The sequence below is a fragment of the Cetorhinus maximus genome, chromosome 7 (assembly GCF_964194155.1).
Source record: "Cetorhinus maximus chromosome 7, sCetMax3.hap1.1, whole genome shotgun sequence".
Classification (NCBI taxonomy): Eukaryota; Metazoa; Chordata; class Chondrichthyes; order Lamniformes; family Cetorhinidae; genus Cetorhinus; species Cetorhinus maximus.
Window position 1 is genome coordinate 39,919,754 of NC_135885.1, and position 27,927 is coordinate 39,947,680.

The following is a 27,927-nucleotide window of genomic DNA, read 5'->3' on the forward strand; positions in this document are numbered from 1 at the left end:
TGACTTTCATGGTGGGTAGGGTTGCCCACTCCACCATGTCAGGAACTCTATTCGCATGCCTTTGCATCTCATGAATGCTCATTAAAAACCCAGTTTGCTGGAATCACGTTCCCCTTCCAAATCAAATGGCCACACCGGTGACTAATCAGACCAGTGTGAATCACAGCCTGTTATCTGTTCTTATCAGTTTAATATCTGATACGTCCCTTATCTGGGGACCATATATTAAGAGGTGTCAGCTGTGGCTCAGTTCATAGTACCCTCGCCTTTGAATCAGAGGGTTGTGGGTTCATGTCCCACTCCCGGAAAACCAAGAACTGTGATTGTACTCAAAGAGTTGCAATCTGTGACTGTTGATAACTCGAAAGAGTATAACTGACGTGCACCTGGCGAACTGCACTCCAGTCAAGGTTTGTACACACAACATTTGCCCACCTTTCAGTGTGCTGAGCTCATAGCTGCTCCAACTCCGTGCCAAGGCTGCTCAGAAAAGACCAGGAAGGGAAGGGGCTGGAAGGCACATGCTTGACTGGGGTGGTGGGGGAGGGGCAGGGTGAGACTGGACAGAGGCAAGGGAAGGGCTGGAAGGTACACGCTTGACTCATTCGTGGGGACGGGATGGAGGGTTTGCCTGAAGCCTGGGAGGGAAGGGGTGGACAAAGAGAATGACTGAGGAGATTGTTTGACTGGAGGGGTTTGTTTGATTGGAACATACGAGGGAAGAGGGTGGAAGCTGGTCTCATAATTGAAGCAGAGCAGCACCCTTTCAGCAGCTGATGAAATGACGCGGTTGAAAAGTAATGTAGGGAAGAAATCACCAGAGGAGGGGTCTGAGGGCTTGTGGGAGGAGTCAACTAATGAACTTTTGAGCCAATTGAAGGGGCATCCTAATATTTTCCGGGTCAGGACATGGAGAGCAAGGCTCAGCTGAGACCTGTTAAGAAAATGCAATTGCCAGTTGAAGGATTTGGGCACCTTAACTTGTGGTGTGCAATCGTGCAAGAATCCATTACGGCTTGGGGCCAAGTGTTGATTGGGTTTGGATGACCATTTATCCCCCTCATAAGAGTGCGCAAAGGTCAGAAGGATCCAACTGTAAAGGGGCCACAGCTAAAGTACATATGCAAAATGCTCCCAAGATCTCTACACATTGCGTCTGAGAGGTTCAGGCTTTACACGTCTCAACGATTACAGTCATTACATAAGTGCAAGGCTGTGCTCTTGTCTACTCCAACTGAGGCAGCCTGACAGTGCCCTGACTGAGGCTGATGGCGCCTGGCTGAACTCAACCAGATCCAACCCACTTTGTGAAAGCGCTGTCATAGCTGGAGTGGTGGGGACAGGGTGGCGGCGGGATTCAGCTTCCAGTGATCCTTAAGGCTGTGCGACAGCTGCAAGGGAGGACCTGGGATGGAATGTCTGGAATGAGGGCAGCCCAAGGTCTTCACAGTAACTCCCTCGCTTGATGATGGAAGGTAGTCATTGCAGGGTTATGTTCATCTCTGTTCAATTTTTCCACAGAGACAAGGAGGAATGCAGAATAGAGGCAGCAAGCAAAGCTGCCTTTCTCAAGGCTCTCATGCAACTGAGGAGAAGGGCCCATCGCCATCAGGCAGGGCAAAGGGAAGAGTCTCACCCTGAGGAACATGGGCCAGCAGGGCCCCCATCACGATCCAGAAGCTGAGGCAGAGACACCAATTCCAAGGAGGCATTTGGCGTGACCCAGGGTATACCAAAGACGAATCTCCTACTTGAAGATAAGCCAGAGACAGTGCCCTAGAGGCCTTCACTTGTCAACGGATATGGTGGCCCACATCTGCCAAATTCTTCAGGAAGATATGACACTACGTGGCCTGGGAGGCCATTCTTTGCCAATGGTTCTAAAGGCGACCACCGCACTCAACTCTTTTGCTTCACTGGGGATCTCTGGGGTATATCACAATCCTCTGCTCATAAATGCATCTGAGAGTTCACTGATGCATTGTTCAATAAGTCACGCAATTATGTCCAGTTCTCCCTGGATGGAGCCAGCCAAGTTGCCAGAGCAGTCGGATTTGCAGTGATCTCCAGCTCCACACAGGTGCAGGGTGCCATCAACTGCGCACTCGTGTTATTAAGAGCTCCCTGGCAGCAGCCACAATGATTGGCTTCCACTCTCAATGTCCAGCTGATCTGTGACTGCCAAAAGCAGATTATGCAGATCGATGCGAGATACCTTGGGAGCTTGCACGACTTTTACATCTTGATTCACTCGCAAGTGCCAAAGACCCTCAAGGGCCTTCGGCGCATTCAGGGTTGGCTCGTCGGTGACAAAGGCTACCCCCAAAAGACATGGTCGGTGGCCATGGGTGTTTCAGAGGAGAGGTACAATGCGACTCATTCCACGGCACGCTGCTTGATTGAGCAGACCATTGGTAATGTTGAAGATATGTTTCCACTATTTAGACCAATCAGTCAGTGCTCTCCAGTACTTTTTCCAGAGGGTGTCCCACATCATCGTGGTGTGATCTACACAACCTTCAAAGGGGAGATGAGTTGCCAGAAAGAGAGATGGAGAAGCTGTATGTCTCCTCCAATGAGGAGGACGTCGAGAGGTATCAGCTCAGTGAGGGTGTGGATGTTGAGGAAGAAGCCATAGCAGGGGCCAGACGTGCCCGTGAGATTCTTATAGCGCAAGTTTCCAGGATGATGAAGACGAATAGCTCAAACAAGCCTCTTTCACCTGTGCCCTCTATACAGGCTCAATATTAACATCGTCTTAGCTATCCTCAGCATCTCAATGAAGGACATCAATCTCAGAATGAGTGGTCACAATCTTGCATGACGATGGCCTCATCCTAGGAAGGCTAGGCAGCTTCTGGGGCATGTGGCCATTCTGGTATGGGCTAAGAACTCCAGTGCACACTGTGAAGAAATTATACATGGTTTTCAAGCATTGCACCAATGTTTCACTGCCTGCGGCAGCTTTCAAGAGGCAGGAGCAGCACTGCAAACCTCAGTACACTCATGGCAGTATGCTTGGAATGTTGCAAGGCACTTCGAGGACAACAATCCTCTATCACTGGTTCTCGCCTGGGCACCTGAGGGCTGATCTGAATCTGGACTGCCTTCCCTCATGCAAGAATAATGTTCTGGCCTAGTCCTCAGAGTCTCCAGCATGAGATCATTCTTTAGGACGCTGTGATCTGTCACACTCAGTCATGGATGCGAGCCTGCGAGTCAGGTCACCTTGTATGCACACGGGGAGCTTCAGCAGCACCATCCTCTGATCATTGACTAGCGATCATGACCCAGCCTTGGTCTGGAGCTTCCCAAGTTCACTTCCAGCATTGCTTTTGGCATCAAGGTGTGAGATGGCCCAGTAAATGTCGACGTGTATTTAGGCATTACTCAGTAATTTAGTTAATAATAAAGCCCACACGTCAGATGTAGTGGAGCTTTGCTCTGATCCCATTTGAGGCCTCCATATTTTCATTTCCGCTGTTTCAGGTACACTGAATGCATTGTCACAATCAGATAACCATGTTGATTGCCTATCTGAGAGCTAGCTCAGGGATTATGTCAAGCCACGTTAGCCAGACCTTCAGGTCCAAAGCAGCATCCTCCCGTTTAATAGTCTGGCATCAGGAGCCTAGACACACACCTCCAATCTCACGGAGTCATGACTGTGCAGGAGACTATTTCAGGGGTCACCAAGTGCTAGCTAGGTCCGTAGCTCTGCACCATGCAGGTGGAGAGTGGGAGCTATTATGGGGGTGATGTCTAGCCGTGCACACAGTCATGATATCATGTTACAGGCTGCCATGAGCACCTAAGGTCCCTGACTATTACCTGAAATGTAACCCAAACCTGACAGACATTACATGGATTGAAAGATGCCCCAAGTCAAAATGACTCCTGTGTGGGTCACATTAAAATCTGTAAGATCCACACAGACCAGTCTTCAGCGCAGCAGCATCAGGAGAATAAACCAAACTGCAGAATCTATACTTGTTAGGCCACATGATATGATGCTCTGATGCAAGCCTAAGATGTGTATTGCCCAACCAGCATGTTGATAGAGCAAGAGGCTTTGCTCGTGTCGCTGCTGTGGACAGAAAGGCAACTCAAATGTACTGAGATTGTGCAAAACACCGTAGACCTGAGGGACACGTTGGGAGGTAAGTGAGGAGGGGGGGCATCTATTACATTTGTATGACCTTGGAGCATTACACCAGATAGAAGAGCCATTCACAGATGAGACTTTCAGATAAGCAAAGTATATATAGTGAGTGATCACCCGTGCCACCATTGTGCTTTCAATATTTCCTAATTATTTTTATCCTACCGCTAAGATTAGGTGCAAGCCCAACATCTGCAGGGGAAGTGGAGGCAGCCTGCTATGCCCTGTTGTCTGTGATAACCTTGGCGGGCATCCTCTGAAGGGCCCTGGCCTGCTTTGGGTCTCCTGCTGTGGAGCAGATGCACCCTCCTTGGCTTGAGCTGCTGGGGTCACAGACAGAGGGGATTTGGAGCAGCAGAACAGTCTTGGAGAGTCCTGGGTGGATTTCCCTGGGGCCCCCTTCTGACGCTGCTCTTCCCTGTGTGAGCCCTAGAGCCCCTCCTTGAATCCTGGAGGAGAATGGACTCCTGGTGGGAGATCAAGGTGCCCGTCCCCTTCTTGCTTAGCCACTGATGGATTGCACTCATGGCTATAGCGATGGTGTGCAGGTCCAAGTGCATATCTGGCATAAACTGCTAGACTGAGGTCTCCATGGCGGTTGCCACCCTTCCAGTGGTGACCTTGATGCGCTGGCATGTTGAACTCTTCCATCCTCTTCTAATCTGCTGACGACCTCTGGCAACCCTGCCTGCTGTATCCCACCTGTCTTTGGAGCTCCAATATCTCTCGGGGCCAATTCCAGAAGCTCATCGTCAGACTCAGACTCAGCAGGAGCCTGGACTCCAGCAGTGCTGGTGACTTGGGCTGTCACTGCCTCCACCTGCTGTGGACCAGAATCTATGCTGAGCAGATGGTGACCCCAAGCCTGCTCTAAAGCTAGATCCCATCTAGTTGTATGGCTCTGCGCTGGTGGAGAGAGCAGGTGAATGCAGTGATGGCTCCTCATCTCGTGGGTCTTCAGAATCCTCATCTCGGGTGGTCTGGGGGCAGCGGCTGATGGGCTGGCTGGCGATGTGTCTCCTCCTTTTCTTGCTGGTGGCTATAATGGACAGAAGAGATGATTAGTGATTGGCTGGATAGTCACCTACATTAAACAGCACTCAGTTTCAGCGGGTGGGCGAAGACCAGTGGATGGGGCCTCACTGGCTTCTTGGGAGATGCCGATCTCGCTTTTGACGCAGGAACAGTCCCTGTCCTCGCCAGCCAAGTCTGCTGCCTGCTCCTTGAAGATGGTAGTGGCCTGATCTCTGGCATTCCCTGCTCCTGTCTGGATCTCTCCCTGTTGTTGTGGGTAATCTTGTCCTGCATAAATACAGATGGACAGACTGAGCAAGGCGGATGCCAAAACCGATAAGCATGCCTGCTTTCTGTGTGTGCAGAGTGAACCTATATAAGCGCTGAGGGTGCAACTTGTGCAGTGTGTGACAAGAGATGAAGATGTAAAAGTATGTGTGAGAGAATCAGTGGTTATGTCCCTTGTGCTGGTCATATGCGAGATCCCTGTGGACTGTAACCCTGCAAATGCCTGATGGCGTCAAGAGTGAGGGAAGGTTGACCTTGGTGGAGCGGATGCAATAGTTCATCCTTTCTCGGCACTGGATAATGGTCCTCTTCTGAGGATCGCATGCGCTGACCGCCCTGGCAACCAGCTCCCTAGCCTTGGTGTTGAGCTTGGCGGATCTCTAGTTCCCACCACGGGCCAAAAGGATCTGCCACCGGTTCTTGACTGCCTGGAGGAGTGCTGCCAATCCCTTATCACTGAACTTGGGTGCACAGCGCTTGTCTCGGGGCCATTCATGTGCTCACCACGACAAAGTCCTGGGCTGCAAAGGGTGAATGTGTGTGTCTAGGTGCGCTTTAAATATGGCACCCGGAAATGGAGGGGTGGACAAATCCCAGCCCGCCCTCCGACGTGATACAACATGCTCGTTCATGCATACATAATGAGGTGATAAATGGATGATCTGGCACTGCAATCTGCCACGCCAGCCAGCGGGAACGCCACCAACTTTCCCGCCTGCCACCACACTTAGTCTCCGGAGTGGAAAATTCCATTCCTAGACAGGAGTATTGAGTTCAAAGTAATGCTGAGCCTATTGTTAGGGGCAGGCTGAGAAAGAACTACTGTTCCTTTCCAATTGCCTGTAATCAGTAATCCTTTAAGAGGAAGGTAGAGTGTGTGTATGTGTTAATCCCTGAGTGCTTGGACAGTTTGAACCAGCAGCAAAGCCTTCATGGGTGTAATAATGAAAGAGGCTGGTTAATTTACACGCACACCCTGAAATCTAACACCACGGCACTCTAACACAATCACACACACGCACGCAAATACACTCAAGGAAAGATAAAAGCAAAAAACTGCGGATGCTGGAAATCCAAAACAAATACAGAAACAGAAATACCTGGAAAAACTCAGCAGGTCTGGCAGCAACGGCGGAGGAGAGCACAGTTGACGTTTCGAGTCCTCATGACCCTTCAACAGAACTAAGTAAAAATAGGACAGGGGTGAAATATAAGCTGGTTTAAGGGGGGGGGGGGGTGTTGTTGGGACAAGCAGCCAGTAATAGGTGGAGATAACCAAAAGCTGTCACAGACAAAAGAATGAAGAGGTGTTGAAGGTGGTGATATTATCTAAAGGAATGTGCTAATTAAGAGTAGAAGACAGGACAGATAAGGTACAGATAGCTCTAGTAGGGGTGGGGGCATACTAAAAGGTAGAAATAAATAGGTGGGAAAAGAAAAAAGATGATGTCATGGATAAGAAACTTTAGTTATGAAGAGGGACTAGAGAAAGTGTAACTCTTTTAAGTGGAATCCAGAAGATTGAGAGGTGATTTAATAGGTGTTCAAAATTGAGAGGTTTGATTAAGTAAAGCAGGAAAAGTTTTCATTGATCAATAACTTGGGAGGGGTGGAGGAGGGAGTCCGGGGGCAGCAGGGGGCATATGTTTAAGATAATCACCAGAAGAACCATGGGTAAGGTGAGAATGTTTTCACATAGAGAGGTGTTAGGACAATGCCCTACCAGAAACAGTGATGGAGGCAGAATCTATAACTTTTAAAATGGAAGTGAATAAATAATTGAAAGATTTAAACTGTATGAAAGGTAAGAAATGAGACTTGGTAATTAGCTCTTTGAGGGTCTGTGCAAGTGCAATATGCCACTTGGCAAAACAAAAACAGAACTACCTGGAAAAACTCAGCAGGTCTGGCAGCATTGGCGGAGAAGAAAAGAGTTGACGTTTCGAGTCCTCATGTCCCTTCAACAGAACTGAGTAATATTAGGAGAGGGGTGAAATATGATTTTTTTTAATATTAGGAGAGGGGTGAAATATAAGCTGGTTTAAGGTGGAGGGGGAGGGATGTGGTTGTAGGGACAAGCAAGCAGTGGTAGGAGCAGATAATCAAAAGATGTCACAGACAAAAGAACAAAGAGGTGTTGAAGGTGGTGATATCTAAACGAATGTGCTAATTAAGAATGGATGGCAGGACACTCAAGGTACAGCTGTAGTGGGGGTGGGGTGGAAAGACTAACAGGGCATAAAAGGTATAGATTTAAAAATAATGGAAATAGGTGGGAAAAGAAAAATCTATATAAATTATTGGAAAAAAACAAAAGGAAGGGGGAAGAAACGGAAAGGTGGTGGGGATGGAGGAGGGAGTTCAAGATCTAAAGTTGTTGAATTCAATATTCAGTCCGGAAGGCTGTAAAGTGCCTAGTCGGAAGATGAGGTGCTGTTCCTCCAGTTTACGTTGAGCTTCACTGGAACAATGCAGCAAGCCAAGGACAGACATGTGGGCAAGAGAGCAGGGTGGAGTGTTGAAATGGCAAGCGACAGGGAGGTTTGGGTCTTTCTTGCAGACAGACCGCAGGTGTTCTGCAAAGCGGTCGCCCAGTTTACATTTGGTGTCTCCAATGTAGAGGAGACCGCATTGGGAGCAACGAATGCAGTAGACTAAGTTAAGGGAAATGCAAGTGAAATGCTGCTTCACTTGAAAGGAGTGTTTGGGCCCTTGGACGGTGAGGAGAGAGGAAGTGAAGGGGCAGGTGTTGCATCTTCTGCGTGGGCATGGGGAGGTGCCATAGGTGGGGGTTGAGGAGTAGGGCGTGATGGAGGAGTGAACCAGGGTGTCCCGGAGGGAACGATCCCTACGGAATGCCGCCGGGGGGGGTGAAGGGAAGGTATGTGTTTGGTGGTGGCATCATGCTGGAGTCGGCGGAAATGGCAGAGGATGATCCTTTGAATTCGGAGGCTGGTGGGGTGATAAGTGAGGACAAGGGGGACCCTATCATGTTTCTGGGAGGGAGGAGAAGGCGTGAGGGCAGATGCGCGGGAGATGGGCCGGACACGGTTGAGGGCGCTGTCAACGACCGTGGGTGGAAAACCTCGGTTAAGTAAGAAGGAGGACATGACAGAGCAACTGTTTTTGAAGGTAGCATCATCAGAACAGATGCGACGGAGGCGAAGGAACTGAGAGAATGGGATGGAATCCTTATAGGAAGTGGGGTGTGAGGAGCTGTAGTCGAGGTAGCTGTGGGAGTCGGTAGGCTTGTAATGGATATTGGTGGACAGTCTATCACCAGAAATTGAGACAGAGAGGTCAAGGAAGGGAAGGGAACTGTCAGAGATGGACCATGTGAAAATGATGGAGGGGTGGAAATTGGAAGCAAAATTAATAAAATTTTCCAGGTCCCAACGAGAGCATGAGCAGCACCGAAGTAATCATCGATGTACCGGAGAAAGAGTTGTGGGAGGGGGCTGGAGTAGGACTGGAACAAGGAATGTTCCACATACCCCATAAAGAGACAGGCATAGCTGGGGCCCATGCGGGTACCCATAGAGCCACTTGGCCTCCTTACTTTCTTTTATAATGAACTTAGTTATAAAAACACTTTGTCTTGGAAGTACACAAATAGGACTTTCAGATCCTAATGGTTTTGAGAATATTTATTAAGACTTTTTTAAGGATTGTTTAGGCAACATGTTTCCTACCTCTTGAGGAATAGCCAACGTTATTTAAATATTAAGAGTTGGATGATGTGCTGCTGAAGTGTTCAGGGCATGATTTCAAAATTTGCAGATGATACTAAGATTGGAAACGTTGTCATCTGTGATGAGGATAGTCTTGAACTCCATAAGGACATAGACATGTTGGTGGATTGGGCAGACAAGTAGCCGATGACGTTCAATGCAGAGATGTGCGAGGTAATTCATTTTGGCAGGAAGAGCATGGACAGACTGTATAAAATAAAAGAAGAAATTCTAAAGGAGGTGCAGGAACAGGGGAACCTCGGTGTATATTTACATAAGTCATTGAAGATGGCAAGGCATGTTGAGAGAGCAGTTAATAAGGCATATAGTGTATTAGGCTTTATTAATAGGGGCATTGATTATGAGAGTAAGGAGGTTATGTTGAACTTGTATAAGACACTAGTTAGACCTCATTTGAGTACTGCGTCCATTTCTGGGTGTCATACTTGAGGAAGGATGTGAAGGCATTGGAAAGTGTACAGAGGAGATTCACAACAATGACTCCAGGAATGAAGAACTGTAGCTATAGATTGGAGAGGTTGGGACTGTTTTCTCTGGAGAAAAGAAGGTTGAGAGGAGACTTGATAGAGGTATTCAAGATCCTGTGGGGTATGGACAGGATAAATAGTGAGAAACTGTTCCCACTCAAGGGAGCATCAAGAACTAGAGGACACAGATTCAAAATAATTGGTAAAAGTGATGAGGAAAATTTTTTTCACCCAAAGGGTAGTTGGAGTCTAGAACAAATTTCCTGAGAGGCTGGTGGGGGCAGATGCAACTGAGGTATTCAAAAAGGAATTGGATTGTTATCTGAAAAGAGAGGATGTGCAAGGTTACGGGGATAAGGCAGGGGAGTGGGACTAAGTAGAATGTTCTTTCAGAGAGCCAGTGCAGACTTGATGGACCAAATGGTGGCCTCCTGCAAAGTAAGGATTGTGATAATTCAGTGTGTTACTTACATAAAATACAGTGAGGTATTCTGCTCTGGTGGAGCTGTTAAGGCCAGATAATTGAATTGTTACTGACTGAGATTAATTACTGTAATTACAAATTGAACAGTGCAAATTTTAGGCTGTTATCAGTGACTGGTAGATTGTTTTGAATTTGTAATGAAGTGATATCTGGTGTGTGTTGGCTAAACTTAGGTGTTTATACTCTCTTGCACTGGCAGATTTTTTTGTGACATTCCCTATTGTGAATGAGATCTTATGCTCTTGTTATTGGGGGCTGGATATGGAAGTGAAGGTGATGTGTGTGCAACTATACAGATAATTCAAAGAAATTTGTAAGAGGCAGAAGTGTTTTTAGATTGGTTCCTTGAAATATGTTTCCTTTATGCCGTACTTCCTTCTTTACTAAATATTTTCACCAGTAAGTACTTGATGTTAACAAAATATTCTACTTTAAACATGCACGTTTAAATCAAAACTTTAATTCAAAGCCCTGTGAATTGGCAGCCAGGCTGTCAATCATGAATATTTCCAGTAGTTGTATGCACAGGTGTATGTGTTACATTGCAGCTGCAATTTCCTGGCTTTAGATCCCTCAGTCAAGGTGGTAGGCTTGGCTCGGTGATGGCAATCTCACCTCTGAGTCAGTAGGTTATTGATTGAAGCCCCACTCTCAGCATATAATGCATGCTGACACTTCAATGCAGTACTGAGGGAGTTCTGCACTGACAAAGTTGACATATTTTGGATAAGGCATTAAATCAATCCCTCAGGTGGACGCAAAAAAATTCCATTGAATTTTCCAAAGAAAAGCAGGGAGCTCTCCCTGGCATTGTGGACAATATTTATTGCCTTAACCAACATCACTAAGAACAGATTATCAGGTCGGTATCTTATTGCTGTTTGTGGGGCCTTGCTGTGCCCAGTTTGGCTGTCGTGTTCACGTTACAACAGTGACTATGATTCAAAAGTATTTCATTGCCTGTAGAGTGCTTTGGAATATCCTGAGGTCATTAAAGGCACTATATAAATGCAAGTTATTTTTCCCTCCCTTTTTAAAACTGTTCCAGCGGCCACACAAGCTGGCTGTATTTTGCATTCACGTGCTAGAAGCATCTTGTCTACTGAATGTTAATCTATAAGTTTTTTTAATTTGGAATATTCATTGCATTTCTTTGGTTGTGCAGACCAGTGACTTATCATCTGGTGTTCCTGATATCTAATGGTTCAGTAGCATTAATTTTGAGCATTGATCAACAACTACAGTTTGCTTCTCCATGCTGTATTGAAGTGTTGTATTTTCCTTTTAAACAGATTAACTTGCGACTCATTTTGGTGAGTGGAAAAACAAAAGAATTTCTGTTTTCACCCAATGATTCAGCAGCAGACATTGCCAAACATGTCTACGAAAACTGGCCGATGGGTGAGTAGTTGTATTGTGATTTATGACTTTTGTGTGCATGGTAGCCTTTGAATCGAATCTGGGCCCATTTTATAACTGCTGCTCCATCCCCAGAGAATGTCGCAGGCTTTTCTGCAAACATTTTTATCTCCATGCTTCAACTAAATTTATTTTCAGGAGAGTAATATCCCTGCATCCCCCCCATCACTTATACATTTGGGAGGTGAACTAGCATTTCTCTCTAGGCACTTCGGGGTCTGCTTCTATATGGGAACTGCAGGTGTAAAACTCGAGATTGGCTTTCTTATCCCAATTGCAGTACTGTTGACCCATATTTTCGCATATCAACAGTGCCTTTTAGGATGAGGCAAGGAATGGAAACCGGTTTTCCTTCAACTATATTCATACAGTGAAAAACTTCTTACATTTATTTAACCCTGGTGTAATCTTTATCATACCAGGGTTTTTAAATAGCTGAAAATTAAGATATCAAATCTATACTTTTAAGGCTACAGGCATATTTGTGTTACCATGAAAAAGACGCTTTCAGTCCTGTATATTTTCCTTACTTCTGTAGGTGATGGTAGGATTATGTAGGTTATTTATAACCTGCAGATGTTTTTAATGTAATAGGCAGATTGCGTTCTTAAAAGGCCACTGGGTATTTCTAAAGCTTCAGTTTTACAGTACATCAAATGTAATAAAACATGAGTGTGCATTGTGGAAGGGTCAAAAGAATGTTGACAATATCATAGTGCTGTAGAATCATAAAAATGCATCAAAACCTCAGCTAGAAGCATCAAGAGGTTTCTCTTTCCTTTTCCTGTGGGTCAGAATTAATCTTCAGTAGCAGTCCTTCTATATGATTTTTTTATTTGTTCTTGATGTGCATTACTGACATCAAATTCCGCATGGAAGAATTGCTCCTGTGAAGCACCTACAGCAAGAAGTATTTCTAAGTTGCTATACCTGCTCTTCAGCAGGGCCGGTGCTCCCATGAGGCGAACTAGGTGCTCACCTAGGACTGCAGGAGTGCCACACAGTGACATCCAATTCAGTGCAGTGCCACCCAATCGAACTCAAACCTTATTAAACCGAAACCCCAGCCAAGAGAACTATGATTGACTGGATTTTGGCGGGTTGCAATGGGATTGTTGAGATTTGATTTTCATTGAGGGATCAGGCATGAATAGCAAGCATTAGTCCAGTTGCATTGGCTGTGAGTGGGGGTTCAGATCACTTTACTTCTGATCGGGTCGGTGATTTGTTTTTGAGGTTTGCTGCAAACGTTGCCACATTATTTCTATGAATGACTATGACTGGAAGTTAAACAGCAGAGCTTTAACCCACAGTCTGCTCGTTGCTTAGGTGTGTTCACACAGCAGGGAGTTTTGAGTTCCCAATGTGAAGGCAGTGAATACCCAAGTTAACCTGCTCCTTAAACCCATACCGGGTTCCCAGGAGTTACCTCCGCTTCAAACCAGCTTGCGCCTTGCTGCCAACTTTGACGTCATTTCCGCCTGCTTTCCGTGCTGTCACTTCTGTCAACGCCTCAGAATATTGGGGAGAATAGTCGTCAGGCTGAAGGTACGCCCAGGGGTTCAAATACCCTTGCGCGGCCCTGTTCTTCAGATAATGCACCAAAATCTTTTTCTCATCAACTTTGATTTGTTATGAAAGTCAATAACTTGGTCCTTACCAGTGAATCCGAACAAACTGTACCAAGAAGGTATTAGACTACTTTTATAGACATTTTATTAGAAACTTTAAAGATCTGGGATGTGATCTATTAGGTGCAATTTTTTTTTAAAAATTGTTAATCTCTCAGTAAAAGTTGGTTGTAGATTATATAAATTTCACAATGAGAGTGCCAAACTATTCTAGAAGGATATGGCCAGTGAAAGGCTTAAAGAATATGTTCAGGTTACAAGCTGTAACCGCTGCAACAGATAACGTCTGCATATGTTGGTAGGAACAATTTATTTTTGAATTTTCCACATTGGCAGTGTGCTTCAGAGTGCCCTAATCACAGAAATGTTGCCACCATTTCCTGCAGAGGTCAGCAATACATGGCATCATGTTCCAGCCCGAAAAGTAATGTGGATTCATAGTTGTAAAGAGAATCTGCAAACAACAATTAAATTTATAATCGTTTTGTCTTAACCAAATCTTCCTAGTACAGACAGGATGTCCAGTTGCAGAATTCATGTCATCTTATAAAATCAAGTATCTATAAAGGGATTCTTAATGAAATTATTGAAATGGAAAATAATGTTAGTGCTATCAAGGTAGTTGTAAGAAAACACACCTGGTCTCTTTTGAAGAGCTGTAAGAAAGCTGATATTAAACAGCGGAACCAGTAGAAAAATGGTGAACTCTCTGTTCTATATATCACTGAAACTTTTTTTTGTGGCTTCATACCTGCTGCATAGTTCAGTTTTAACTGCTTTAGTTAGAGGTAATATTTTCTAACACATCTGACAGAATCTGCTTTTTTTTCTCTCTACCCATTTGGCAGACCTAGAATTTAAGTACATCTTGCGCTTGCATTTTAAGTTTATTTTATCATTATATCCCAGTGTTGAAGAGATCTTGAATTTGACACAATTGGGCATTGTGGTGTCTTTTTTAAAATCTGCTAAACAGAAAAATAGAGTCATAACCATACTTAATCATCTTATGGTATTGGTTACATCAGATGAGAATAATAGTGACAACGTATTTTCCATATTCACTGTATATCCTGAACAAAAAAATGAATTATAAATATAATTAGGGAATCCTGGTCAGGCAGCATCTGTGGGGAAAGCAACATAGTTAATGTTTCAGGCCAGTGACCTTTCAACCTTTCATCTGAACTGGAAGATGCTTCTGATGTGGAACAGGTTTTAAGCAGGCACGGGGAAAGGGAGGAATAAACTAAGGGAGGGCAAGTGAGGGAGTGAAAAGAAGATGTGGTGAAATGAACAGCAGAACCATTACCAGCATCTGCTGTCCAAACAAGTGGGTAAAGTGGTTACGATTTGAAATTGTTGAACTCAATATGTTCAATCCTGATGGTTGCCAAGTGCTTAATGGAAAAATTAGGTGCTGTTCCTTGAGTTTCCATTGAGCTTCATTGGAAAAATATAGGAGGACAGAGAGGTCAGTGTGGGAGCGAGGTGGAGAATTAAAGTGGCAAGCAACTGGTAACTCAGGGTTTGCAGACTGAATGGAGGTGTTTGGCAAAACGATCACCAAATCTGCATTTGGTCCCTCCATTGTAGAGGAGGCTGTATCGAGAGCAATGAATATGGTATGAAATTGAAAGACTCGCAAGTAAATTGAAGGAGTGTTTGGCTCCCTGAGCAGTGGGAAGGGAGGAGGTGAAAGGACAGATATTGCATCTGCTGCACTGTATAGGAAGGGGGTGATGGTAGAGTGGACCAGGGTATCTCAGAGGGAATGGTCCTTTTAGAATCCTGAGAGAGGAGGAAAGGTGAAGATGTGTTTGATGGTAACATCGCATTGGAGATAAGCGTGTTCTGTTGAATGTGAAGGCTGGTGGGATGGAAGGCGAGGACAACAGAAAGCACACTTTCTGTTCTGGGAGAGAGGGGATGAGGGCAGAAGTGTGGAAAATGAGATGAATGTGTTTGATGGGTCTGTCAATGGTGGAGGGGAACCCTCAGTTAACGGAAAAAGAAGATGCATCAGAAGCACTAATGTGGAAGGCTGCATCTTCAGGACAGATGCAATGAAGAATGGAGAAACTGGTAGATCTTATGGGAAGTGACGTGGGAGAAAGTGTAATCAAGATAGCTGTGGGAGTCGGTGAGTGTGTAGTAAATACGTATATGGTAAAAGAATTGCAATCCTATTTTGCTGCAAAAGCCATAAAGAACTGAGAGGATATTTTTCTCCTGTTACTTATCATATTTTTAAGTTACTCATATGACAACTCTACATTCACAACAGAAAAGTGCTATATGCTAGAATCACTAGGTTCACTGCAGGGAAGCCTATAACCTAATCTCAAAAATGCCTTCTTCTGTCCTCTTCCCCATAGCAACATTAAACACATTAGCCTTGTATCTAGATAAAAATGCTAATTACCTATCCTAGAGAGCCCAACTCTCTCATTTTAGAAGTAATCTCAGGCAGACAGCAGTTCTTTGTGGTCAGCCAAAAGAGAGGCTGCTTGGCTTTGCAAGCTACCACAACCGAATGTGGGAAGGAGACGGTCTCTAGTCGAAGAGACAGATTCCGTAGCTGTCTAGGGATTCCGGGAGATTTCCCCTGGCATGGCCAGGGAGAAGAAAAATAATCAGAACAGGCTTTACAGCTGGTTGTGAATTTAAGAAGCTCTCCGAAAACTAAGGAAAGCACCTGGAGATGGTCACTGGAAGTTAATACTCAACAAATCGGGGATGTGCGAACCCATTGGAAGCTAGAAGCATCTGTGGACTGTTTGCTGTAAGGACTGTAATTCCGTGGAGAATGTAGTTTCTGTAGGTTAAAGTGTAAGTTGCCCACAAAAATAAAATAATGTTTAGTCAATAGTGTTTTTTATTTTAGCAATTTCTTCCAGTAAAAGATTTAAAACAGGAAATCTTCTGGTCATTCTTTCAACTAGTAATTGGAAGTTTGAATCTCAAGCTATCGGTTTCAATAGAAATCGTAATAGGGTCGGGCTATGCGCTTCAACAAAGCGCAGAAAATACTGGTCCCCTAACAGTACTCATAGTATTAGACAGCTTAAGTATAAATCCAGTAAATTAAAGGAGCATGTAACAAGGGCAATGCAATAAGGACCTGCCATTCATTTGACTGCACAAAGCAAATTGATAAAAGATGGAGAATGGTTCATACAATGCATTCAGAACAATATGCCAAGAAACCAATGAGAAAACAGGCTATTTTAGATTTAGTATTGTATTTGCTGAAAAAAAGACACGTCGAAGCTTTTTGTCTTGCACTCAGGATAGTTCGCAAAATACCAATATATTTTTATTTATGCGATGTGGGCTTCGCTGGCTAGGCCAGCATTTATTGCCGATCTCTAATTGCCCTTGAGAAAGTGGTGGTTAGCTGCCTTCTTGAACCATTGCAGTTCCTGTGGTGTAGGTACACCCACAGTGCTGTTAGGGAGGAGGCTCCAGGATCTTGACCCAGCAACAGTGAAGGAACAGCGATATATTTCCAAGTCAGGATGGTGAGTGACTTGGAGGGTAACTTGCAGGTCGTGGTGTTCCCATGTATCTGCTGCCCTTGTCTTCTAGATGGCAGTGGTCGTGGGTTTGGAAGGTGCTGCCTAAGGAGCCTTGGTGAATTTCTGCAGTGCATCTTGTAGATGGTACACACTGCTGCCACAGTTCGTTGGTGATGGGGAGAGTGAATACTTGTGGAAGGGGTAACAATCAAGCCGGCTGCTTTGTCCTGGATGCTGTCAAGCTTCTTGAGTGTTGTTGGAACTGCACTCATCCAGGCAAGTGGAGAGTATTCCATCACGCTCCTGACTTGTGCCTTGTAGATGGTGGCTATGCTTTGGGGAGTCAGGAGGTGAGTTACTCGTCACAGGATTCCTAGCCTCTGCTTTTGTAGCTATGATGTTTATATGGCTCATTCAGTTCAGTTTCTGGTCAATGGTAACCCCCCAGGATGTTGATAGTGGGGCATTCAGTGATGGTAATGCCATTGAATGTCAAGGGGTGATGGTTAGATTCTCTCTTGTTGGAGATGGTCATTGTCTGGCACCTGTTACTTGCCACTTATCAGCCTAAGTTTGGATATTTTCCAGGTCTTGCTGCATTTGGGCATGGATTGCTTCATATGACGCAGCTGATGGTAAAGGCTGAGTTGTTCAAATTAACTTGAAACAACTGTCATAACCCATTTTAACAATTTGTATGTTTCGAGATGCAGGCTTTGAATTCAGTAGTAATAAAACCACCGCGTCTCGAGGTTTTTTATAAAACTAAATTAAACAGTTATTAAATCAAGAAAGATTGTAAACACATACATACCTCTACAAAATTACTACTACAGTAACTACACAAAATCCCCTAATTAATCTCTCGGTTACACCCCCGTTAAGGCAACAGTAAGTCTTATAGGTTTAAAGAGACACCTGGCAGAGCACACCCTGGACAGTCGCATTCAAAATGAGTTTCTTTCAGCTCTGTGTCCTTGCAGATAGACTTGAGGTTTACAGGCTGGAGGCTTCTCACACTTGATGGATCTTAAAATGTCTCTGCCTTGCATGCAATCTCCTTTCTCCTTTATATATATCTTTCTCTTTGAATGTGAATTTTCCATTGTACCACTAGGAAGAGGGGGAACAACAACTTAAATTGGTTGTCAGCACTCTTTTCTCATACAGTATAAGATTGTCAGTCGAGCTTGCAGTATGGCACACTTGTGTGTACTGGAAGCTACATATATTAATACACGGGCCCTGTTTTTTGCAGACAGAAAGAACATGTGCACACAATATGCTGTTTCAGCTAAACAAAATAAGTGGCAGCCATTCGCTGATTCATTCCCCAGGGCAATGCCTTGACCAATCGGGCTCAAGCTGCCTGGTTTAAATTTAAACAATGCTTGGCAGTTAAATGTCAGTCATCATCACTGGTGCATTCTCTGTGGCAACACCTCTACTTATAAGCGTCGACTTACCAACCAATCAGCACTCTTCTCATGCAGTATAAATTGTTGTTTCTGCCTTATATTGGTATCTTGCAGTGCCTTGATGAGTGAAAGACATAAAGCTTCGACATGTCTCTTTTTTTTAGCAATACTCAAGTTCTGTACTGCCAAATGACCAATTGCATTTAGAAGTCTTGTGAAGGATCCTCTGTAGTAGAGAGTTCATAATACAATAGAACTTTATAGTAAGTTTGAGTGTGATGTGGCTAAGCCTGAAACTGGGGTCTTAAATAAATCCAATTACAGAAATGCATGAGGTGTGTTGGCTGAGATAAATTTGGAAATTGGATTAAAAGATATGACAGTAGATGCGCAATGGTAAATATTTAAAGAAATAATTCATAATTTTCAACAAATATACATTCCTTAGGAATAAACTCCACTAGAAAAGTAATCCATCCATGGTTAATGCAAGAGGTTAAGAATAATATTAGATTAAAAGAGGAGACTTAAAATGTTGCCAAATAAATAGTAAGCCTTAGAATTGGAAGGGTTTTAAGAATCAGCAAAGGATGGCCAAGAAGTTGGTAGAGAAAATAGAATATGGATTAAACTAGCAAGAACTACAAAAACAGGTTGCAAGAGCTTTTGGAGCTATGTTAAAAGGAAGAGTTAATGAAAGTGAATGTGGGTCCCTTGAAGCAGCAGGAGAACTTATAATAGGAAATAAGGAAATGGCAGAGATGTTAAACAATTTTGTAAGGTAGTGGAAAAATTAATTGGGCAAAAAGCCAACAAATACCCTGTACCTGATTGCCTACATCCTTGGGTTTTAAAAGAGGTAGCTATAAAGATAGTAGATGTATTGGTTTTAACCTTCTGGAGTTCCCTAAATTCTAGAATAGCCCTTGTGGATTGGAAGGTAGCAATTGTAACCCCACTGTTAAAATAGAAGAGAAAAGGAAAACTGGGAGTTATAGGCCAGTTAGCCTGACATCAGTAGTAGGGGAATGATAGAACCTTTGTTGAGGTTGTGGTGACAGGGCATTTGGAATATCACATTATGATTAGGCAGAATCAACACAATTTTATGAAAGACAAATTGTGGTTGACAAATCTGTTAGAGTTTTTTGAGGGTATAATTAGAGTAGATAAAAGAGAAATAAAAACAGAAAATGCTGGAAAAACTCAAGTCTGACATCATCTGTGGAGAGAGAAACAGAGTTAACATTTTGAGTCTATATGACTCTTCAGAGCTAAAAAGAAGTAGATGTGATGGAATTTATATTGTTTAAGGGGGGTGGAGCATGTAAAGCAGGATAGAAGGTTAGCAATAGGTGGGGGCTAAAGAGGGATTGACAAAGATGTCATGGACACAAGACCAAGGGATTATTAATGGTTGTGGTGAAGACTAACGGTGCTGATAGTGAGTGGCTTAAAGGTAAGAAAGCAGCAAGGGCCAGCACTCTGTGAAAGAACAACATTGAACAAGTGAAAGATGATGGCCCTTTTGGGTGGGATGGAGGTTGGTTTTCTGTTTTTATTCCATTTTCTGTTTTTATTTTAGATCTCCAGAACAGTATTTTGCTTTTATCTTAGTAGATAACAGATAACCAGTGGATGTAGTGTATTTGAATTTTCAGAAGGCATTCAGTATGGTGCCACACAAGCAGTTGTTGTGCAAGATTAAGGCTCATGGGATTGGGGGCAATATATTAGCATGCACTGCTAATATATAAGATACACTGCAGGAATTCACCAAGGCTCCTTAGACAGTGCTTTCCAAACCCATGACCACTACCACCTAGAAGGACAAGGGCAGCAGATAGATGGGAACACCACCACCTGGAAGTTCCCCTCCAAGTCACTCACCATCCTGACTTGGAAATATATCGCCGTTCCTTCACTGTCGCTGGGTCAAAATCCTGGAACTCCCTTCCTAACAGCACTGTGGGTGTACCTACACCACATGGTTCAAGAAGGCAGCTCACCATCACCTTCTCAAGGGCAGCTAGGGATGGGCAATAAATGCTGGCCCAGCCAGTGAAGCTCACATCCCATGAATGAATGAACAAAAAAAATGGGTTGAGGATTAATTAAAGGACAGAAAACAGTAGGAAGAAACAGGTCATTTTCAGGCGTAACCAGTGGAGAGCTGTAAGGATCAATGCTTGGGTCTCAACTATTTACAATCTATCTCAATGACTTAGATGAGGAGACCAAATGTGATATATCCAAGTTTGCTGATGATACAGAGCTAGGTGGGGATGTAAGCTGTGAGGAGGACAAATAAAGGCTGCAAGGAGATATAGACCAGTTAAGCGAGTGGATAAGGCGGCATATTGGGTATAATGTGGGGAAGTATGACATTATCCACTTCAGTAGGAAGAATGGAAAAGGAGAATAGTTTCAAAAGGTGAGAGACTAGTAAATATTGATATTTGGTGGGTATAGGGTCACAAGAAATTAACATGCAGGTACAGCAAGCAATTAAGAAGGAAAAATACGTAATCTTTATTGCAAGTGGAGATGGTGAGGAGGAGGTTTGCAGTACAAGAGTAAAGAGTCTTATTGCAACTATATAGGATTTCAAGACCACACCTGGATTACTGTGTAGAGTCTTGGGCTCCTTACCCAAGGAATGATTTACTTGACTTAGAGGAGCTGCAACAAAGGTTTACTAGATTGCATAGGACAGCCCCTTCATCTCAGGAATCAGAGATCGAGTAGAATGGGCTTATATTCTCTGATGTTTAGAAGAATTGATTTCATTAAAATGTATAAAATTCTGACCTCTAGGTGGGTAGAAGCTGAGAGGTTGAGTCCCCTGGCTGGAAATCTTAGAATTTGGGGTGGGGATGGCATCTTCATAGCCCCAAATAAGAGGTCGGAAAATTAGGACTTGGATGAGAAATGTCTTCACTCAGAAGGCTGTGAATCTTTGGAATTCTCTACCTCAGTGGGCTGTGGGTGCTCAGTCGACGAGTACATTCACAGAATCGCAGAATGGTTACAGCAGAGATGGTGGCCAATAGCCCATTGTGTGCTGGCACTTCGAAGGAGAAATTCACCTAGTGCCAGTTCCACCGCCTTTACCTATAACCCTGCACTTCCTCCTTTTCAAATAATAATCCAGTTCCCTCTTGAATGTCTCGATTGAACCTGTCACCCCACACACTCGGGCAGTGCATTCCAGCTCTTAACCATTTGCTGTGTGAAACTGTTTTTCCTCATGTCACTGTTGCTTCTTTTGCCAATCTAGGGCTATAATTGCTAGATTTTGGGGCATTAAGGGAATCGAGGGATATGGGGATAGAGCAGGAAAGTGGAATTGATGTGGAAGTTCAGCCATGAACTTATTGAATGGTATAGCAGGATCAAGGGGAAATATGGCCACTCCTATTTTTTAGGTTCTTTCACAAATAGGTACATTGGACATTATAGTCACAAATGGATAGCAATAATGGATACTATATTTATGGCTCTCAAAATTTTGTTCTCTACATAAACCCACGTCGTATTTGAATAACTAAGAAAAAGAACAGTGATTTTAGAGTGCTGGTGGATCTAGTCAGGATCTAGTTCAGTCTCAGACATTAATGCCAACATTATTTCCCTTAAGTGCTAATGGTGCAGGTGGCCTTTTTTTGCAGCAGCAGTGTTGCCTCTTTGGTGCAAAACTAATAAGCCAACTTTTCTATTCTCAGCCAGATGAGATTTATAGGGCTCACCAAGAAGCCGGTAAAAGGTAGTGAACATTGACTTAAATTCTCTTTCAAATGCCAGAGACCTACTGTCCAGCATTTTCTGTATTTTTTACTAACTAGAGTAATTGTATAGAATATAGAATTAATTACATTATGCATTCCTTTACTCTGGAATAAACTAGTCATTTTGTAGTGTTTTGGTTATAATTGTATAGTTATCTAAACTGTTTCAGGAAGGAGAATACCTTCAGTGTATATATAGTCAACCTACATGCAATATCAGACCTGAGTTTTTCCAGCATTTTTGTTTTTGTTTCAGATTTCCAGCATCTGCAGTATTTTGCCTTTACCTTACATGTAATTTTCCCTTGTTGGATTTCAAATAATTCTAAGTTCCATTTATTGGCAATAACCTCTCCAGTTCCTTCTCGAAATCCATTTAGATTCCTTGTGCCAGTATATTCACCGCCTCTTTAGATTAACCAGAACTTCTGCATGTCTTTCCTTTTTTTATGTAGTCATGCATTTAAAAATACAACTTTTTATTTGCCCTTCAGATTGGGAAGATGAATTGGTCAGCAGTCCGAGCATTCTTAGGCTCATCTACCAAGGGAGATTTCTACATGGAAACGTAACTCTAGGAGGTAAGAAAACTATTGTGTGTAGCATTCGGGAAAGTTGTTTTTTTAATTCATTCACGGGACTTGGGCTTCGCTGGCTAGGCCAGCATTTATTGCCTAACCCTAGCTGTCCTTGAGAAGGTGGTGGGGAGTTGCCTTCTTGAACCACTACAGTCCATGTGGTGTAAGTACATCCACAGTGCTGTTAGTAAGGGAGTTCCCAGATTTTGACCCAGCGACAGTGAAGGAACAGCGATATATTTCCAAGTCAGGATAGTGAGTGACTTCGAAGGGAACTTCTAGGTGGTGGTGTTCCCATCTGCCTGCTGCCCTTGTCCTTCCAGATGATAGCGGTCATGGGTTTGGAAGGTGCTATCTAAGGAGGCTTGGTGAATCCCTGCAATGCATCTTGTAGATGGTACACAATGCTATTACTGTGTCGGTGGTGGAGGGAGTGAATGTTCATGGATGGGGTGCCAATCAAGCGGGCTGCTTTGTCCGGGACAGTGTCAAACTTCTTGAGTGTTATGGGAGCTGCACTCATCCAGGCAAGTGGGGAGTATTCCTTCACACTCCTGATTTGTGCCTTGTAGATGATGGACAGGCTCTGGGGAGTCAGGAGGTGTGTTACTTGTGCGCTTGTAGCCACAGTATTTATATGGCTAGTCCAGTTCAGGTTTTGGTCAATGGTAACCCCCCAAGGATGTTGATAGTGGGGGATTCAGTGATGGTAATGCTATTGACTGTCAAGAGACAATGGTTGGATTCTGCCTTGTTGGAGATGGTCATTGCCTGGCACTTGTGTGGCGCAAATGTTACTTGCCACTTGTCACCCAAGCCTGGATATTGTCTAGGTCTTGCTGCATTGGAACATGGGCTGCTTCAGTATCTGAGGAGTCACGAATGGTGCTGAACATCGTGCAATCATCAGCGAACATCCCCACTTCTGACCTTATGATGGAAGGAAGGTCATTAACGAAGCAGCTGAAGATGGTTGGGCTAAGGACACTAGCCTGAGGAACTCCAGCAGTGATGTCCTGGAGCTGAGGTGACTGACTTCCAACAGCCACAAAACCATCTTCCTTTGTGCTTTGTTCCCCCTGATTCCTGTTGACTCCAGATTTTCTAGGGCTCCTTGATGCTACACTTGGTCAAATGCAGCCTTGATGTCAAGGGCAGTCACTCTCACCTCACCTTGGGAGTTCAGCTCTTTTGTCCACGTTTGAACCAAGGCTGTAATGAGGTCAGGAGCTGAGTGGCCATGGTGGAACCCAAACTGGACGTCAGTGAGCAAGTTGTTGCTAAGCAAATGCTGCTTGATGGCACTGTTGATGACCCCTTCCAATACTTTACTGATGATAGAGAGTAAACTGAAGGGGCGGTAATTAGCTGGGTTGGATTTGTCCTACTTTTTGTGCACAGGACATACCTGGTCAATTTTCCACATAGCCTGGTAGTTGCCAGTGTTGTTCCTGTACTGGAACAATTGGCTAGGGGCGCGGCAAGTTCTAGAGCACAAGTCTTCAGTACTATTGCCGGAATATTGTCAGGCTCCTTAGCCTTTGCACTATCCAGTGCCTTTAGCCGTTTCTTGATATCACATGGAGTGAATTGAATTGGCTGTAGACTGGCATCTGTGTTGCTGGGGACCACCAGAGGAGGCCGAGATGGATCATCCACTTGGCACTTCTGGCTGAAAATTGTAGCAAATGCTTCAGCCTTATCTTCTGCAGATAAAGTTAGAAGTTAAAGGCAGTCACTTGGAATTGATGGAAATTCTTTAGTATTATAAATACTGACCTTCAACATCGAATTATGAAGTCTTGGTGAAGTTATCAAATACTTCTAGTTTTATACTTTGATTAACTTTTCCTTTTTGTGACATTCTTATCACTGTGACCACTATTCATTATTTTTGCTTAATCTTCCTGCAGCTTTCTATACGGTCAGTTCTTCCCTCTTTCTCCTGTGTGATCCAGTTCCTTGGCACCATTTAACGCTTTCCAACACATCTGCAATGGCTTCTCCTCTGGCCTGTCAACCCCTCTTGTTTCTTGCACTCACAAACATCACCTCCAACAATAGAATTAGATTTCATGCGTGTTGTGGCACCTAGCTTTTTCCACTACCTTCAGGTCGGCAACTAGTTGTGCAGCCTGAATGTCTGCCTGGCATTGTTATGAATCAGTTAAAACTACCTCCTAGTAAATATTGAGTATGACTAAAGCCATAGAGTTCAGCTCTCACCAGAACCATCAGAATAGTTCCTGCTTCCTTAGCCGTTCCTAACGTTCTTTTAAGCTAACCCTTAACCTGCCCAACTTGTGTGTCCTAATCATCCTTGAACTTCAAACCCTTTGTCCAGTCTTATCTCTGACAGCCTATTTCTACATCCCCAAGCATAGTTTCCCTCTTTCTTCCTTTATTACCCCATACTTGATTCCTTGCTCTGTTCACAGCCTTCCTGATCTCCTCTCTACATAAGCATGAACTCAACCCATTTGCATCTTACCCCATATTAAGTTGTAGCCGCACATTGCCTCTTTCCTTGCCATCCATCATCAGTGAATTAATTTCAAATTTCTTACTTCTGTGATCCCCCTACACCCTATCGTTTCATCTTTCTCAATTCCTCAAGCCCAGCTCACGCTCTAAGTCTAAACTGATATTCATTCTTCCATCCCTCTCACCGCCAACTCCATCATTGATGATAAAACATTTAGCTGTTACTGTCCTGTGCTTGGGAATTCTCCCCTGCTCTTTTGCCTTGCTTCATTTTTCCCAACTTCAAAACCTATATTTTAAACTTTTTTCTTTGCTCACCATTCATAACTCTGGCATAATCCATGCTTGATTTATCCCTTCTACTGTGAAGTGCATTGGGATATGCTATGTTAAAGGTACATTTTTTAAAAAAGAAAAGCTTGCATTTATTACCCATTAAGGAAGTGGTGATTGGCCTTTTTAAACAATGTAAGCTAATTAGTGCAAGCCTCAAAACCAACTGGATATATGGGCAGGGTGAGGGCTTTTTTGATATATAAAAATATATATTTTTGAATACACAGTAAAATATCAAAATTTACTAATGGTACCAAAGGAATGACAGAGTGAAGATGATACCAATCGACTGCAACACAACATAGGCTAGCAAAATGGGCAGATATGAGGCAGATGGAATTTAATACAGAGGTGTGAGGTAATGCATTCTGGGAGAAGGGATAGGGAAAGGCAATATAGGTTTAATGGCACAGTTCTAAAGAATGTGCAGGGATAGAGGGACCTGGAGTTTATGTGCATTGATTTATGCTTGTTATGAAGCAGCAGATGATGTGTGCCAGGCGGACCAAATCCACGAGGGAAACTTGGTCGCGATATCGCAACAGCTTTGCAATTTATGTTTATTTCGAGATGCTTGCACTGAATTCAGAAGTAAAAAGTCCACCAAGACTTTTAGACATTTTTAAAAATTAAATTGAAATATTTATTAACCAAATAAAAGATGTCAAGCACATACATAAGACTACAATTACTACTATAATAATTCCTAAAATTTCTAATTAACCTGACTTTGAGGTAACGGTCCAAAAATAGATTTTAGATTTTAAACAGATCCAGCAAATTAACACAATACCCTGGACAGTGGAATTCCAAATGGCTTTTATACAGCTTCAGTTTCCGTAGACAGCAGACTTATGCACAAATCCTGGAGGCTTCATTAAAGCTATTTCACACACTTCTGTTAGATCTCACATGGCCTTCTCCTCTTACATAGCCCTTCATACTCCTTTATATATGTTTCTCTCTTAATATATAAATTCTATTGTCCCATATGTCTTTGTATCTTCCTCACGATATAATGACTTCCATGTTGCTACTATTTATTGTCAGTGACCTTTGGGGAAAAATAAACACCTTCCTTAGCTTTGCTTATCTGACTAGTTGTAAACAGATGGTGATCGCTTTGAAATCCAAATCTCCCTTCATTTATCTAAAAATGCAAATTCCCTTCACACCTTACATGCTAAGCCAGCATCCATGTTTACTCATTAGCATATCAAGCACCTAGCTTCTTTTGATGAGTTAAAGCTTGCAGTCTACTTTACTCCAAATGTAATTAAATCACACACAGACCCAACTATTCTTACCCCCATAAATCTATTTACAATAAACCAGAAAAATACTCTGAAAATTATTATACTTTCATGGCAATGCTGAACCCTTAATAAAACTCTGGTTAGGCCACAATAAGAGTATAGCATTTAGTTCTGGTCACCACATGTTAGGATGGATGTGAGAGTCTTTGAGAGGGTGCAAAGGAGATTTACCAGAATGGTTCCAGGGATGAGGAATTTTAGCTACAAGATTAAGTTGGAATAGCCGGGACATGAAACAAAGGAGATTGAGGGGAGATTTGATAGAGATGTAGAAGATTATGACAGACTAATATACGGTAAGCAAAGAAAATCTGTTCCCATTAGCTGATGGCACATGGACTAGGGAACACAGATTTAAGATTTTGAGATGCAGGGGGATATGAGGGGAACTTTTTATACAGTAAGTGATAATTACCTGGAACTCACTGCCCATGAGGGTGATGGAAACAGAAACAATCAATGATATTAAAAGAAAGTTGAATGGAGATTTGAGGAAAATAAACTTGGAGGGCTACACGGATAGAGTGGGAGAATGGACCGACTGGATTGCTCTACAGAAAGCTGGCATAGACTTGATTGGCCGCATGACTTCCTTTTGTGCCATAATGGCTCTGATTCCAAATAAGAACTCTGTGCACAAAATGCACATAGTGTAGGAAATGAAACTGATGAGTTAGAAGCATAAATGATATAGTTAGCTATAAAAGAGACTGAACTATAAGCTGGATATGATTGGCTATAGGATCTTTAGAAAAGATTGGGAAAGGAGGAGGAGCAACAATATTAATAAGAGACATCACAGCAGTAGAAAGGAGAGTTTTCAGTAAGGGTGATCAGACAGTGGAAACACTGTAGCATTGAGGGATACCAAAGATTACAAAAGTAGTATGGAGGCCAGAGCAAGAGATAATTACAGATATATTGGACCCAGGGTTCTGAGGGATGCCAAGCTCAGCAGGCCTCAGGCACTGAGCAGGGATAATGGAGCCACAGCTCATCTACTCCCTCACTTAGGCTTTATTGCACTGGTAGAATGTAAACTTAAGAAATGATAAGATCTGGATTTAAAAGCTCACCTGTAGAATTGTAAAAGCAAGAGATTTATCAAAGATCTAAGATGCAACCTGGGCTGAAAAAAAAGTTGATGTATTAAATGATTACTTGCTGTAAGGGTTTGGTAGAAAAGATGCTAATAGAATGAGATAACAGATAAAAACGCTAGAAACATTTCATTGGTCAGGCAGCAGTTGTGTAGAGACTTCATCAGAA

General features: G+C 43.3%; 1 protein-coding gene and 1 pseudogene across 1 annotated transcript in view; both read left to right on the forward strand.

Moving 5' to 3' along the window:
* Positions 1 to 27,927, forward strand: part of ubl3a (ubiquitin-like 3a) — a 96,575-nt gene that overhangs the window by 60,102 nt on the left and 8,546 nt on the right. Inside the window, exons 2-3 of the mRNA XM_078545373.1 lie at positions 11,460 to 11,568; positions 22,439 to 22,525. Coding sequence (XP_078401499.1) covers positions 11,460 to 11,568; positions 22,439 to 22,525 — 196 coding nt within the window. The remainder of the gene's footprint in view (positions 1 to 11,459; positions 11,569 to 22,438; positions 22,526 to 27,927) is intronic.
* LOC144683125 (U2 spliceosomal RNA) lies at positions 172 to 219 on the forward strand (annotated as a pseudogene).